Source organism: Anomaloglossus baeobatrachus, chromosome 2, assembly GCF_048569485.1.
Source record: "Anomaloglossus baeobatrachus isolate aAnoBae1 chromosome 2, aAnoBae1.hap1, whole genome shotgun sequence".
NCBI lineage: Eukaryota > Metazoa > Chordata > Amphibia > Anura > Aromobatidae > Anomaloglossus > Anomaloglossus baeobatrachus.
In genome coordinates, this window is record NC_134354.1 from 161,483,808 (window position 1) to 161,500,340 (window position 16,533).

General features: G+C 45.2%; 1 protein-coding gene across 5 annotated transcripts in view; it reads right to left on the minus strand.

Annotated features, from left to right (window-relative positions):
* Positions 1-3,113: 3,113 nt before the first annotated feature.
* LOC142287883 (arylsulfatase H-like) overlaps positions 3,114-16,533 on the minus strand; it is a 281,549-nt gene continuing 268,129 nt past the window's right edge. For all 5 annotated transcript variants that reach the window (XM_075333476.1, XM_075333477.1, XM_075333475.1 and 2 more), the window contains exons 9-10: positions 16,133-16,254; positions 3,114-3,574 (exon numbers count right to left, since the gene is read on the minus strand). In XM_075333476.1, coding sequence (XP_075189591.1) covers positions 3,219-3,574; positions 16,133-16,254 — 478 coding nt within the window. In that variant the 3' untranslated portion in view covers positions 3,114-3,218. The remainder of the gene's footprint in view (positions 3,575-16,132; positions 16,255-16,533) is intronic.

A 16,533-nucleotide genomic window follows, 5' to 3' on the forward strand; every position in this document is an offset into this window, starting at 1 on the left:
AGAAGAACCCTATACTGTGTTACCATCAACGCTTAGCAATGAAAAGACATGCCTTATCAGCAAAGATGGAGGAAAAACAACAGCTGTCGTTTCTAGAGATCGCCTAAAGAAATGTCCTGAACAACTAAGAATCCCTGAAGAAATTCCCAACCCTTTGCCAGTTCAAGAACCAAAAGAAAAGATGATCCATACTGCGCTTGGAGATTTTCCAGCAAGTTGGCCTCAATACAATGGAGCAGTTGTTATTCCAGTCATTACATTCACTCAATCTAGAGAAGTAGGAGACCTAGAAGCACCTGTTCAGAACCTAGAAGTGCCAAATGTAGCTGAAGCAGAAAACCACGCATTGGTATCAGTACCCAGTACACCCAGAATTCACATTGAGACACATACATCGGGTGGGAGGACACAACCTCAGACAGATGACAGTATAGTACTGCGTAGATCAACCCGCAGCAACTTTGGTCAGCTCCCATTACGCTATAGACAAAGTACAGTTTAGTTGAAAGTGACGGTATGAAGTGTAATGTTTAACCTGTTATAGTTAAGCAACGTTTAAGCGAAATGTGCCCACAAGGACTATTGTGAGACTTCCTTAAAATGTTAGACCACTGGTTATGAACTGGCTTTAACCACAAACTTTGCATTGTAAAAAGTTGCCTTCTTGGTACCAACCACAGGGTCTGCCTGTTGAGGGGCATGGCTCTGCACCAACAAGGGGGCACGCCTGTTTATGGGGCCTGCCCTCCAACACTCGGAAGCGGGTACGCCTGTTTATGGGGCCTACCTTACACCACTCCCCTCAGGAGAGGAAGATTGGAGGAAAGGTCTGGGGAATGTGATGGCCCAGACCTGGTCACCAAAAGGACCGGCGACCTACCTCCTGGAGGTTTTTGGGTGGGTTTCGGACATGTGGGTGGTTGGTGGTGGAATGGTACCTGGCATGTTTAAATGTAAATAATTGCCCCTGTGTGGGAAAAGTTTGTAATTACCTTTTTTTCTTTCTCTTGTCTTTGCAGCCCGAGGACGTGCTGATGATAACTAAGGGGGAATGTGGCGCCCCTGACCTGGTCAGGCACCACAGAGTATTGCACCCATGCGGGAGCAATGCTTCCAGGTAATCTCCAAAGGCCAGGATGAGGTGCACACACAAACATATAGTGATCAGGCCTCCCACATCACCAGAGGGGACCCTTGGGTAGCCAGAAGGAGTTAACTTTCAATTCCCAGCTGGGGGTGTGTTCAGGGGCTGGTTGCTAGGAAGCAGGGCAGAGAGAGAGGAAGTGAGGAGTCGAGAGGAAGAAGTTGAAGTGTATGGAGGGGGAGCAGAGAAGCTCCCGTGCAGACAGGTCCTGAGGAGTGCTGTAGCTGAAAGCGGAGGAGAACGGAGTACTGTGGGTCGGCCTGAAGAGCATCCAGAGAAAGAGGGGTGGCTGAGTACGGAGATCCCGGTATCCGAGCACACAAGGGGAACTAGGTCCCCAGTACAGGCAGCAGATCATCCAGAGCTGCTTAACCTACAGGTTGGGGGGGTACTTCATGCCCTCACCACGACTACACAGAGCTTGAGCCAAGCAGCACACCAGGCCCATAAGGGGACAGGGCCAGAAGCCATCCCACCAAGGCCACGCTGCCGGCAGACGAGCCAGAGAGAGGGGAGCAGGGTGGTAACAGCTTCCCTGGAGGGGTCCTACTACGCTTCAAGCAAAGGATCCTCCTAAAACAGAAAGAGTGCAAGGAAGGCGAGTGGACAGCTACCCTCAGAACGGCCTCCTGGAATTCCTGGTTCCACCTGGTTATCACAGTGTCGCCCGGGCATCTCACCGTGACCTCCAAACAGTGAGTAAACACGTTAAAAGACTTCTTGGACTGTGTTTGAGTCATTCTGCGACTTGTGGTACTACAAACTCACACCGGGCCCTGGGGCTTGCCTCACTCTCAGGAGGCTACTATATCCGACTGCACCCACCATCAGCCCCAGGCGTCCCCTAACCTGCAGTGGCGGTCCCCACTGACCGCAATACTGAGAGTGGCGTCACGATCAAAACTGAAGATTCCCTACCTGTGACCAGCACCAGCTACGTGGAGTCCCTGAAGGTATGCACCGATACAACACCTGTGGGGCTTCACAACTGTTGTGTTAGAGAAGCTGGGGGTGGGATCTGACTGCATCCGGATGCCTGGACTCACAGTGGGAAGAGAAAGCAGAGAATATGTATGAGCGATAATGAGCGGACCCAGAAGTAGTGTTACAGCCACAAGAAGACTCGGTAAGTATGTGTCCTGTTTATTCATTATTTTTTTTCTTTTGCAGCCCCCCTACACCATTTTATAACACATAAATTTTGCCTCCCATTGAATCCAATGAGGTATGGTCATTTGGTGAACCCGAACCGAATTTAAATGGTTTACTCATCTCTATTCCACATACCCCAATACACAAAGCAAAGGAGTTTTTTTTCCAATATCCATCCAAACACTCTCTTATTCAGGTCCACAACTTTATTCCAGTATCTTTCCAGTTCTGTGCCAGATCACATCATATGCAGTAGATTTGTGCCTTCCAGGTCACATCTCAGGCACTTTGCATCCCCTCTTGCCCAAACGTATACAAGAATTCTGGTGTCCTGTACACATTGTCAATGAGATATAATTGAGAAAGTCTCTACAGATTTCAATATTTACATATGTGATAACTGCCATATTACCAGACCAGAGACCAGCCTGGTCTCCTATGGGACCTTCCTTACTTTGGTAGCTCATTCACATTATAAAAAAACAACTGTGTTTTAGAGAAAGAGGATAGTTTTATAGATTTGTTGTTAATGTGTTAAAAACCTGATCATGATACATCAGTTATAGGTACTGTAACAATGGTGAGTGTCAGTGAAGCTCCAGTGCATATAACTGACCATCCCATGTCTATGGGGCCAATGAATATGTCCAATGTTGTACACTGGATATCGATAATTGAGAAATATTCTTTGAGAGGTGGCTTGTTTTAAGTTATACTCATGTTACTCACTGTCTGTACCAGGGCTCCCATTACAGATCTAAATGCCCCCATAATCCAGACTGTTGTCAGTGTATGAAAAACAAAAAAAAGGCAAACATAGTAAAATACAGATTTTTAATGCATTTACAAGATGTATCGCCATAAGTGTTTTTAAGTAAACTTCTAAATTTGTCAAATTTACACAAATTATATATTTTTTTCATTACAATTTAGTATTTTCTTCTTTGCACCAACAGAAGGGAAATATCCCACAGCATGGCTGCAGTCGGGGATCCCACAGGTTATTGAATTTATACAGCTGCTGGGGCACCGCATTTAGCGTTGCATTATGGTCTGCCACAGCCTTCTGTACGGTTTGCAGCACTTCATTGTATAGTTCTGAATCAATAGGGAGAGGATGATTTTCCGATAGATCATTGGAAAGATTATAAAGCAGTGGTGGTACGTGGTAGATCACCATCTCACCACTGCAGGCGCACAGCTTAGAAGTATAACATGCCCCAGCTCCTTCTGGACTGAATTTAGGAGAAATATAATGAATCTTCCAAACAGTATCACCTGAAAAATAAAAAAAAACAACAACTATTTGTATCATTTTATTTATTGTTCATTAATTAGCTGGCATCAACAATCTAAAGTTCTACAATATTACAGTATACCGTACAGAGAAACCATGGAAAATTGAAAGCTTCTTGTTATTCAGTGAGAATGAAGGTTAGGCTATGTGTGCACTTTGCGTTCAATTCCACAGCGTGTAAGTCACTGCCTGTGCGTCTCAGAACGCAGCCGAAAAAGCTACGTTCTGAGACGCATTCGGCAGAGTGCAATGTGCGCAAATTCCTGCAGAATTCATGCGCTCTGGATGCTTTCTCTGCCATAAACAGAGTGGGAAAAGCATCCAGAACGCACATTTTTGACAGCGCGGTCCCACTCGGTCTGCTGCATCCCCATAGACTTGCAGCAGAGTCGAGTGGGACCGCACTGTCAAAAAGAGCATGGCTGGCTGCGAGACAGTGCCGCGCAATCAGAATAAACTCGGATGAACTTCACGCGACTTCATTTTGATCACGCGGCTCTGTGCGTGTGCCGCGGCTTGATTTGCGGTCACATGTGAAGGACTCACCTGTGATCGCAAATCCCCTGAGTGACTGCAGTGAGCCGCACCATCAGTTGTGCTTTCACTCAGGTTACTCCCGGCCACAGCTGCAGTCCTCCACCAGAGAGCGGTGGCCGTGAGTAACATCAGTGACAGCACAGCTGATTGCGTGACTCACTTCAGTTGCTGCATGGAGCTCACAGGAGCGGCGGTGTTCTACTGCCGCTCCTGTCAGCTTCTGATGTAGCAGAGCTGAAAGCGTCGTGGGACCTTGCATGGATTACGTCGGACCTGGATTTGTTTTTGAGGATTTAATAAAGTGGTGAAAGAGGGTGATTTTTTGTCTTTCATTACAAATAAAGGATTTTTTTGATGTGTGTGTTTATTTTCTTTAAGTTACAGGTTAATCATGGAAGGTATCTCGGGAAGGCACTGTGGGTGCCTGAGCCTTTCCACTTCCATTCCAAAGTCTGTGGTATGGACAACTGAACACTGCACTGGGACAAGGAAGTGGATGTGGTTGGTGATGTTAGTTGTGAAAGTGTAATAACAGGTTCAGGGGAGGAGGCATCCTCACCTTTCCCTGGAGAGCGGATTGGGAAGAATGTATCTCAGGATAAGTGGTAGTGATTTCACCCCCACACACTTTGTTTCTGCCCAGGCATTCAGACCACCTAGTGTTGGTGCTTAGATGACATGTACTTGAGCATGCCAACGCTCTTGTCACTGCTCAGCTTGGTATGCCAGATGCTGCAAATAACTATCCTTTTGTCTTTAGGACTTATAAAAAAAAAATATAGCCAGACTAGAGAACATTGGACACTAGGCCTATGATCTTGCAGTATGAGGGTGCTCTGTGGAACAGTTGACCACTCTTTCTCTGGTCAACATGATGGTGTAGCGCAGGCACAGCTTTATTAGAAAAGTAATGATGCTTGGGAACTGGTACTGGGGGACTTCAATGGCCATCAGATTTCAGAAACCCTCTGTATCCACCAGGCAGAAAGGCAGCATTTTCATGGCCAACAGATTGGATATGGTGAAGTTCAAGCTCTTAGCTTTGGCATGTGTTGGAGGAAATAATCATTTCTGCTACCAGAACTGCAGGACCAAGGGATGGATATAGTGTCCTGAGAGAGGACGGAGTAGGTTGTAGATGACAAACTGATGGACTGAGAGGGAGGAGCAGGCAGAGAGGTTAAGGTGGATTGCGAAACATGTGGTGTGCTCGTTCTATGAAGTCAAAATGTACAGGCATGTTCACTTCTGTAACAACTGATGGGCTCTTAGTCACCCTGACTAATGGGTAAACAAGTGCAGTTGGCTCTGTGGGTGGAGACCTAGGTGAGAATAGTTGCAAATGTGACAGAGGAGGAAGAAGCATCAGATGTTCTTGACGGGACGTCAGGTGGCTGGCGATGCCTGCTAGGTTGCATTTTAGCACAGTAAGTTACCCAGACTACACGTTGTGACATCGCTAGCAATTGTTAGCGATGTCGAGTGCGATAGCACCCACCCCCGTCGCTGGCACGATATGTGGTGATCGCTGCCGTAGCAAACATTATCGCTACGGCAGCGTCACACGCACATACCTGTGCAACGACGTCGCTGTGACCGCCAAACAATCCCTCCCTCAATGGGGAGGTGCGTTTGGCGTCACAGCGACATCACCGCAACATCACTAAGCGGCAGGCCAATAGAAGCGGAGGGGCAGAGATGAGCGGGTCGTAACATCCCGCCCACCCCCTTCCTGATAACAAGAAGAAAGGTATACCAAAAATGGGATCACCAGGCAAGATATATAGCAAAATACAAATCTTTATTAATTGGGCACAAAAACAGCACATGACCACACATTGATTAAATAGGACACACAAATTAAAACCATTTAAAAAGCCAGAAAAGGCATAGGTGCCAGATCAGGACCCTATAATATTAAATTGTATGAATAGATTTCAATAGCACATCCCCTGCAATGATAGCAAGATATGACAAAGCTTGATCAGGATAAAGATAATAGTTGCATGCACTCTCCTATAGAAAATATCAGAGTGCCAAATTATAGTTTTTAGACAATAGGCATAAAATTGTAAACAGATGGTCATAATATAATCCACACTAAGAGCATAGAGTACTATTATTCATGTATTTCATCAGCCTGGAAACACCACAAAGTTGTACGAGACACCATTCCGGATATCCTATATATTCTAGTTAGTATATGGTCTATTAGGTGACAGTGCAGATGGTAACGCACTAAATAAGTAACACAATTATTAGACCTAGAATACAATAAATAAGACACCACTTAGAGTAAGAATAATATACTGTGCAAACAGAACTGCATATACCTAGACAGTAGCCAGTATATCTCGCAGAGGTGTAAGTATATCAGGGTCACTGCCTATAGAGGACCAATGAATACCTATGAGTACTAAACAGACTGATCAACAGCACTTATGATAAATCATAATTTCCTGAAAATAGAAAGAGACCATGGGAAAATGCCAATACATTTACCCAGTCAATTGTACAATGCAGGGGGGGAAGGAGTCCTGGCCTGGTTACCCCTAACCCACGCGTATCGCCGCTTGAAAAAGTGGCTTCCTCAGGGCAAAAAAGGGGGGCCCACCCCCTTCCTTCCGCATTGCCGGTGGAGGCAGGTAAGGAGATGTTCGTCGTTCCTGCGGCATCACACACAGCGATGTGTGGTGCCGCAGGAGCGACGAACAACATTGTACCTGGTGCAGCAATGATATTAAGGAAATGAGCGATGTGTTAACGAGCAACGATTTTTCACGTTTTTGTGCTCGTTGATCGTCGCTCATTTGTGTTGCACGCTGCGATGTCAGTAACGGCACCGGATGTGCGTCACTACAGACGTGACCCTGACAATATATCGCTACCGATATCGCAGCGTGTAAAGCCCCCTTAAGGCATGTTGGTTGGTCATGTGACTGTTCATATATGTAGTAGACAAATTATTTGAATTTCTGGGTTGAGTTTTACAAAGTTTGCAGAGAACGTGTTGGGTCATCAATTCCAGTCGCAAAAAAGTCCTAGGCTAGGTAACCCTTGCTGCCCATGTGAAATGTAGACCTGCCACTACTGCTGGACACAGCCAGAGTTGTTGCTGAGGATGCAGGGGTTGACCTGGTTGCATCACTCCGTGTCTATGCAGGAAGCACCTCATCTTCTTCCTCCATCTCCTCTGCTGAGCTACTCAACTGCGTGCCTATGGGTCCACACCAAGTGGGATCTACAAAGTAATTATCCTCTCTGTTGTCCCACTATTCAGCCCGACAGTCACCCTCATCCTCTTCTAGACTTGGGGTATGTGCGCACGTTACGTTGCGTTCTTTGAACACACCCTCTGGCAGACTGGACACTGCGTTTGTTAAAAAAAAAAAAAAAAATGCATCCACAACGCATGCATTTTGGATGCTTTCTCCATGCATTTTACATGCGTTTTGGATGCATTTTTGACAGTGCGTTCCCCCGGCAATTCAGCTCTGCTACATGCCAGCTGACAGCAGACACAGACAGTCGCGCAATGAGAATGAACTCGGGTGAACTTCACCTGACTTCATTGTCATACCACGGCTCTGTCTGTGTGTGGCGTCCTGATTAGCGGTCACCCGTGAAGGACTCACCGGTGACAGCTAATCCCCTGAGTGACTGAAGTGAGCAGCGCAATTAGCGCTGCCGTCACTCAGGTTACTCGCAGCCAGCTGGAGTCCTCCACCAGAGACCGCAACTCATCTTTGACTTAATCGCTGATCGCGCGGCTTACTTCAGCTGCTGCGTGGAGCTGACAGAGAGCGGTCTGGTCTGTGACCACTCTTGTCAGCTTCATGTAGCAGAGCTGAGAGCGTCGCAGGGCCTCGTGTGGATTACGTCGGACCTGGAGGGGTATTTGAGGATTTTAATAAAGTGGTGAAAGAGGGTGGGTTTTTTTGTCTTTTATTCCAAATAAAGGATTTTTTGGATGTGTGTGTTTATTTTCTTTAACTTACAGGTTAATCATGGAAGGTATCTCGGGGAGACGCCTGCCATGATTAACCTAGGACTTAATGGCAGCTATGGGCTGCTGCCATTAACTCCTTATTACCTCGATTGCCACCACACCAGGGCGATTCGGGATGAGTCGGGTAGAGTCCCAGGGACTGTGGCATCTAAAGGATGCGGCAATTCCGGGCGGCTGCTGGTGATATTTTTCGGCTGGGGGGGCTCCCCATAACCTGGCACTCCCCATCCTGAGAATACGTGTGGCTTTACCCTGGCTGGTATCAAAATTGGGGGGGAACCGCACGTTGTTTTTTTTAAAAATTATTTATTTATTTTACTGCACGATATAGACCCGCCCACCTGCGGCTGTGATTGGTTGCAGTGAGACAGCTGTCACTCAGTGTGGGGGCGTGTCTGACTGCAACCAATCAGACGCCGGTGGGCGGCGAAAGCAGGGAATACCAGATTGAATAATGAGCGGCAGGCATTTTCAAAAGAGGAGAAGCCACCGGAGCAGTGTGACAGCCGTGCAGCGCCACACCCGTGATCTCGGATCGGTGAGTATGAGAGAGGGGGAGAGACTGACCGACGGACAGAGAGAGGGACAGACAGAGCGACCAACTGACAGAGAAAGACCGACCGACTGACAGACAGGAGATTCACCGACATCCACAGACAGAGATTGACCGACATTGACAGAGAGAGACTGGAAAGGCATGCGTTTTGCTTGTTAAAAAAACATGCAGAACGCAACAAAAATGCAGTCCAAGTGAATTTTGGTTGCGTTTTGACCCACATCATTGATTTCAATGGGTGGAGAACGCAGCTACAACGTACAAAAGAAGTGACATGCTGGTTTTTTTTCTGCAGTGATTTGGGGCATCCAAAACACTGCGTTTAATAACGCAGCGTGTGCATTGATTTTTCGGCTTTCTCATAGAATTTGCTGGGGAAGCTGAACGCACGCAATTTGGCACTGAAAATGCTGCAGTTCAAAACGCAGCGTTTCCGCAGAAAAAAAACGCAACGTGCACACATAGCCTTAACATCACAGTAAAGTATGCATTCACCTCATTTACCTAAGTCTCATTATCATTACCTCCACCCCAGGGTGTTAATGTCTGTTGATGAGGTTCTGGATCTTACTGGACCCCTGCTCTGTCCGGGCCCTAATCCAACTGACAAAGATTTTTGGCATTGGTGCAGATGCTTTTTTCCTCTTCAGTCTGTGAATCTTTGAAGCAGACCTATGATGCACATGGGAAGGAATGTGTGAACAGCTCTGCAGACCCACCCATCTGTGCTTCCCCACAGTCAGTTGGAGAGTTGTGTCGTGGGGGGGAAATAAATGTAATTGGAGTGGCATCTCTGAGGAATGAACTGTGTGTGATGTTGAGGTGCAGGAAGAGGAGAAGACACTTGATGTAGCACTTGCCATCCACTCTAGCACATGCTGTTTCTGGCCCTCATTTACAAGTGGAAGCAATGAGTGGCTGCCAAAAAAATGGAGTGGAGGAGCCCATCCACTAACAAAAGTTGTTCTTAGTTCTCCTGGGATAGAATAAGACGGTGTTCGCTGAGTAGAGCTTTGACCAACATTAGAACGTCCCTCACCTACACCTTGAACACCCGCATCTTCTCTCTTCCACCACGACCTTGTGATTTACCACTCATTCTTGATGTACCCTTCCCCTTTGAAACAGTTGTTTCGCAACCCTAGGCCCAAATCTGTCAGACACCTGACACACATGTAAAATTCTGTATTTCTTGGCTGAGATAGCCCACAGAAGTACCCATACCTAGTAATATGGTTCACTGTCAAATGTTAGCAGGCACTAAAAAGTACCAATACCTATTTAGATGGTTCACTGGCAAATTTTTAGCAGGCACTAAAAAGTACCACTCTGTTCAACATACAGTGCCACAATCCTATCCTAAAGCATAATATGTTATTATAAAAACATTTTAGAAACCACAAACAGTTACCGAACAACCTCTCATTACGGGTACCCGAACTTGTACTGAACAAGAAAATGCTCGTACCGAATTTGAAATTGGGGAGGGAAAACAAATTGGCTCATCTCTAATCGTTAATACCATACTATTCGTCAGAACAGCGAATAGTGCCGAGTATATTCGCTCATCAGTACAAATTATATTATGGCCAGAAATAGTGTACTTCATGTACATGTTCTTCAAACGCACAGTCTAGAAAAGTCAATCTGAACCATGAGGTATTATTTATCAATTTGGGTAATTTAACTATTTTGCAATCAGATTCTGAATAAAATGCAAAGACTTACATGACCATATACATATTAATTTTTTATTTGATTTCTCATTTGTTTCTTTAAAATTAGTTACTTTATTAATATTAAGACAACCAAGAGTGGGATTTAAGTGCCAATTGTGTGTCCTGACAATTTAAAGAATGAGCCTCAGTTGTGGATGAAAACCCTTTGCTGAGCATTGTTTTAAGTGTGTGCCCTTTTCATTAGCATTCAAACTACTATATTTTCATTCTGTAAAATGACTATCATTGTGCCAAAGAAATTTCATGTGTATTTGAGGAAGGATCGAGACACTGAGTCATGGAAGGTCATAAAATGGCACAATTCTTGATGCTTATATAAAGTATAGATTTCACTTTCTGACTTTTTGGACTGTCCCACATAAGCGAGATTTATTAAAAGGCCAGTTACTTTAGTAAATGTGATGCAAGCAACTCAAACGTCTTCATAGAGTTTGGCTATGTTCACATGCCTGCTACTTATTTTGGATCGGTTTTAAAATGAAAAAAAATAAAAAAAAAACAGAAATTAAAATGATTCGGTACAGGATCCATTCAGCTGAATGGGGATGGAAATTTAGTAACATGTCTTCCAATGGACATCAATCTAGTTACAATCTGTTTTTTTTCAGCTGGTTGAAAATGGATCACAATGGTTGGCCATTGGTTATGTCATCCAGTAGCTGTTCTGTTTGTTAAGCACTGTGCATTCTGAGAACACTAGTGGTACTCAGAGTCATCTTTAGTAAAAACAGATCTGTTACAAAGTAAATAAAAAATGGTAATAGAATGGAAATCAAAGTTTTCACCCATTTTTGCTTTTATTGTAACAGAATTAGTCTTCTGTATTTAATGCTGGATCCATGGATGACAACAAGATATGTGAACAGAGATTTAGAAATGAAAGTCAATAATTGTGGGCTATATTGTATTACTAAGACTTAGGGGTACTTTACACGTTGCGACATCGCTGCCGATATATCGTCGGGGTCACGTCGTTAGTGACGCACATCCGGCGCCGGTAGCGACATTGCAGCGTGTAACACAAATGAGCGACAATCAACGAGCGCAAAAACGTGCAAAATCGTTGCTCGTTGACACGTCGTTCATTTCCATAATATCGGTGCTGCTGCAGGTACGATGTTGGTTGTTCCTGCAGCACCACACATAGCTATGTGTGACACCGCAGGAACGACGAACATCTCCTTACCTGCCTCCACCGGCAATGCGGAAGGAAAAAGGTAGGCAGCATGTTCCGGCAGCTCATCTCCTCCCCTCCTTTTCTATTGGGCGGCAGTTCAGTGACGCTGCTGTGACACTGAACGAACCGCCCCCTTCGAAAGGAGGTGGTTCGCCGGCCAGAGCAGCAACGTCGCTGCACAGGTATGTGCGTGTGACGCTGCCATAGCGATAATGTTCGCTACAGCAGCGATCACCACATATCGGCCGTGCGACAGGGGTGGGTGGTATCGCCCTCGACATCGCTAGCAAATGCTAGCGATGTCGCAGCATGTAAAGTAGCCCTTAGTCCTCAAGGCCAATAATCATCTGTTTGCAATGAATCCAGTAATTAAAATACTGTATTTGTTTCAAATATAAGAAAGATGTATGCTAATTTTAAAGGGAATCTGTCAGCATGTTTTTATGTAACCTGAAGACCACAAGCTGCAAGGGTTAACATACAGATTACAGCCAGAATCTCCTACCACATGGTGTGCTTTTGTTTACCTGCAATGTTAGTTAAAGCTTCAGTAACTTTATCATTAGTGGACTCATGAGCATGTGAGCTCAAGTTAGACTCCGCTCCCCTCTGGGATTAGCAGCCTATGTCTATGGAAATATACACTGAAAGCCAGGTGTGGGCAGGAGCAGCTCCCAAAGCTCTACTACATATTAAAATTTATAGCTCTTTCACTTTGTCAGAATGGCTGCAGCCAGAAATCTAAGCGATGCATTGTTGGATTCAGAATCTCTTTACCTACATGATACTGCTCTCAGATATGGTAATAAAAACCTGTTGAGAGATTACCTTTAATGGATCTATTTTCCATAGACTTCAATGTCAAAAAAGGATACAATTGCATTCTTTTTTTTTTTTCTTTAGCAGAACAAAAGTTTGTCTGCACAACGTTGTCTTGCTAAGCTAATTAATTAAGAAATAATGTCTGGAACACCATTCTATGGGCTGCTTTACACGCTGCGACATCGCTAGTATTTGCTGGCGATGTTGAGCATGATAGCACCCGCCCCCGTCGTACGGCGGATATGTGTTGATCACTACAGCAGCGTCATACACACATACCTGTTCAGCGACGTCACTGTGACTGCCGAACAATCCTTCCCTCAAGAAGGAGGTGCGTTCGACGTCACCGCGACGTCACTAAGCGGCCGGCCAATAGAAGCGGAGGGGCGGAGATGAGCGGGACGTAACATCCCTCCCACCTCCTTCCTTCCTCATTGCCGGCGGACGCAGGTAAGGTGAGGTTACTCGTTCTTGCGGTGTCACACATAGCGCACACAATGTGTGACACCGCAGGAACGAGTACCCTCACCTTACCTGCGTCCACTGGCAATGAGGAAGGAAGGAGGTGGGAGGGATGTTACGTCCCGCTCATCTCCGCCCCTCCGCTTCTATTGGCCGGCCGCTTAGTGACGTCGCGGTGACGTCAAACGCACCTCCTTCTTGAGGGAGGGAACAACGTCGTACCTGCAGCTGCAACGATAATTGGGAATGGACCCCCATGTCACCGATTTTGAATATTTTTGCAACGAGTCAAAATCAATCATAGGTGTCACACGCAACGACATCGCTAACGCGGCCGGATGTGCGTCACAAATTCTGTGACCCCCAACGACATCGCTTTAGCGATATCATAGCGTGTAAAGCGGCCCTAAGTCTGAACTGGGTGCAAAAACCCTAAAAAAACCTTCACTGTATATAGAGAAGGGCTGAATACCAGTGACAGTGCAGGGGGAATAAATGTAAAGCAGAAACTGCTGTATGAATACCGACATGAAAAATACACTAGCTATATGTAAGAATGAAAATATGACAATGGAATCTGAATAACTGCCATGAACTTTAAAAATAAGGAGAATTTAGCTATTGAATTGATCAATGCAACAGAGCCCTAACACCTAGTCACGGTATTCTCTTACGTTGGGGTCCCTAGCTAATGTGTGCCCTCTCTTTAAGTTAAAAACAAAACTTACCGTGTGTGGGAAACTGAGACGCAGGCTATATACGTAAAATGTGGACTAGCGATAGGTGTGGGTGGGGCCGGGTTCACAAACGAAAGACTACAAACCAATTAAGAAAAAACATCTGGAACCCCATTCTAAGTCTGAACTGGGTGCAAAAACCCTATATATATATATATATATATATATATATATGAAAGAGAGAGAGAGAGAGAGAAGGGCTGCACATCAGTGACAGTGCAAGGGGAATAAATGTAATAGCAGAAACTGCTGTGTGAATACTGACATGAAAAGTACAATAGCCATATGTAAGAATGAAAATATGACAATGGTATCTGCAGAACTGCCATGAACTTTATGAATAAGGAGAAATTTAGCTATTGAATTGATCAATGCAACAGAGCCCCAGCACCTCGTCACGGTATTCTCTTACGGTGGGGTCCCTAGTTAATGTGTGTCCTCTCTTGAAGTGTATTTTTCATATCAGTTTTCCTACAGCAGTCTCTGCTTTACATTTATTCCCCTTGCACTGTCACTGGTGTGCAGCCCTTCTCTTTATATATTGCTAAGCTAATTGACTGGTGCCAGATCTTTTGCAAACAGATTATTGCAAATGTGATCTTCATGTAAGAGAAGGGTTAAAGTTAAGTATGCGGCATATTGGTGTCAAATGAACCTGCAGATGCTTTTTTGCTGATTGACAATTCTGACAGCAATTGGTGTCAATTGCTTTTACAAGTTTCAATACTTTTCTGTGGTAAGCCAAAGCGGAAGAATCGCGGTCGCAAGGGACGCAACTGCGACCGGGCTCTGGGGCCCGCGGACCTCAGATTCTACTTCAGGACATCCAGCTGAATTTCAGCACAATGACGGGTCGGGACCCTACACTGCAAACTGCCGAACCGCAGGGTTACAGGAGGCAGCAGCTGGCTTTGAGGCTGACAGTGTACCGGCTACTTAAAAAAAATGCATATTCACTGCGCTCCACGTCCATAATCCGGCCCACCTCTTTCTACGGAAAACGGTGTTAAGAGGTGATCAGGTGTGCTAATATTACAGAAAACCACTGGCAGACATACTGCAGGTGCATTTGCACTGGGGCCCCTAAGGAGGTGGCCCAAACAACTGTAGAAAACTCAGTCTCCCAGTGACTGCAGAGGGGAAAAGCATGGGCCGTTCCAGTGTTATTTGAAGATCTAGAGGCCACACTCTGCAGATGATGCTGTCACCCACTGCTCCTTCTGGAGTTGCTGCTGCAGGGTTTGTGCAGGAGAGGTTGACAATGTGGGAGTCACACATACAGTGTGCAGAGCCTGAAGTGAGGCTGGGGAGGGCTCTGTCCTCCATTTCGTGCAGACCAGAGACTTCACTGGTCATAGCTGTTGTCCTGGGATGGGGCAGGGATGTGACGGCTCCGCTGCTCCTAGAGACTGAATTCTGCATAGGTAAATACATGGTGTGTGTGTGTGTGTGTGTGTGTGTGTGTGTGTGTGTGTAGTATATAGTGTACATCAGTGTGAATGTGGGTAGTATATAGTGTATATCAGTGGGTATGTGGGTAGTGTATAGAAATGGGCATATAATGTATATAATATTTTGTATTGTATATCTGTGTATGTGTACAGTGAATGTAATATTGTGCACCGTATACTATGCTTGTAATAGTGTATGTACAGTATACAGCATATGTTTCTCTGTATGGGGTATGAGTGCCTGTGGAGAAACTGTATCAGAAGAGAACATCACTCACTGGGGCAGCAGAGGGAAGGTGAGTATAATCATTACATTTTTTTTTTTACTGTGTGCAGTGTGATGGAAATCTTATTAACCAGGATGGGGACATACATACATACATATATATATTTTATACACACACACACACACACACACACACACACACACACAGGGATGAGTGACAAAGATAGAAGCATGGGATGGGAAAGCTGGGTGAAAGGCTTTTTTTCCTCAGCATCTAAATTTCTAATGCTCTGCTAAGCATCTTTCACTCAGCTTCTCCATGCTTTGATATCAAGGGAAAGCTGGATGCTGAAGTAAAGATGTATAGCAGAGCAGGGGAAAGTTGCGTCCTGATGGAAAGATGTACAGTAGAGCATGGGGAAGTTGCGTGCTGAGGACAACAGGGATATCAGAACATAGGAAAGCTGGGTGCTGATAGAAACAGGGATTTCAGATGGGAAAGCTAGGTGCTGGGGGAATGAGTCAAATGTCAGCATCATTATCCTGTACCTCGAGTATCTGTGTAAATATCCTGTATCCCGAGTGTCAGTGTACAGTTGGGAGGGTTCAGGTCCAAATTTTGCATTGGGGCCCATCGAACTCTAGTTACGCCTCTGGTAGTAACAGTAAATAACCTCCAATTAGCAGGCTGTCCTGGTGCAGTGTGGCACAGCAGGCAATGATGGGCCAAGATGCCACAGCATGCACTACTCTATTAAAACAAAACAATGAGAATGTGAAAAATATTCTATTTAAATTATGCAAATTATTTTTCTGTACTTACTACTGGTTTGCTGCCATCGAACCGCATGCAAGTATTCCTCACAGTAGTGAAACATAAATTCATGATCAGAGTTGGGTACACGTCCTTGAAGAAGAGGCATCAAATCCTTACCATCAATTATTCTGAAAGCATAGAAATGTATTTGTAATGCCATGATACCATATATTGTTAGCACTCAGTAGACACTGTAAAGTAGAATGAATGGACCGGTTCTCCAGTCATAATATGAGGAAGTACAAGACCAAAGAATGGTGAGAAGGAGAATGTTGTATAGATGTTACACTTGCGCTTCACTGGTAGGATGGAGAAGAGGAAGCGAAAGAAAGAATCAGGAGTAGAGATGAGCGAACCGGCCGTGGTTCGGCTCGAGTTCGGTTCGCCAAACGGAGGTCTCGTTAGAG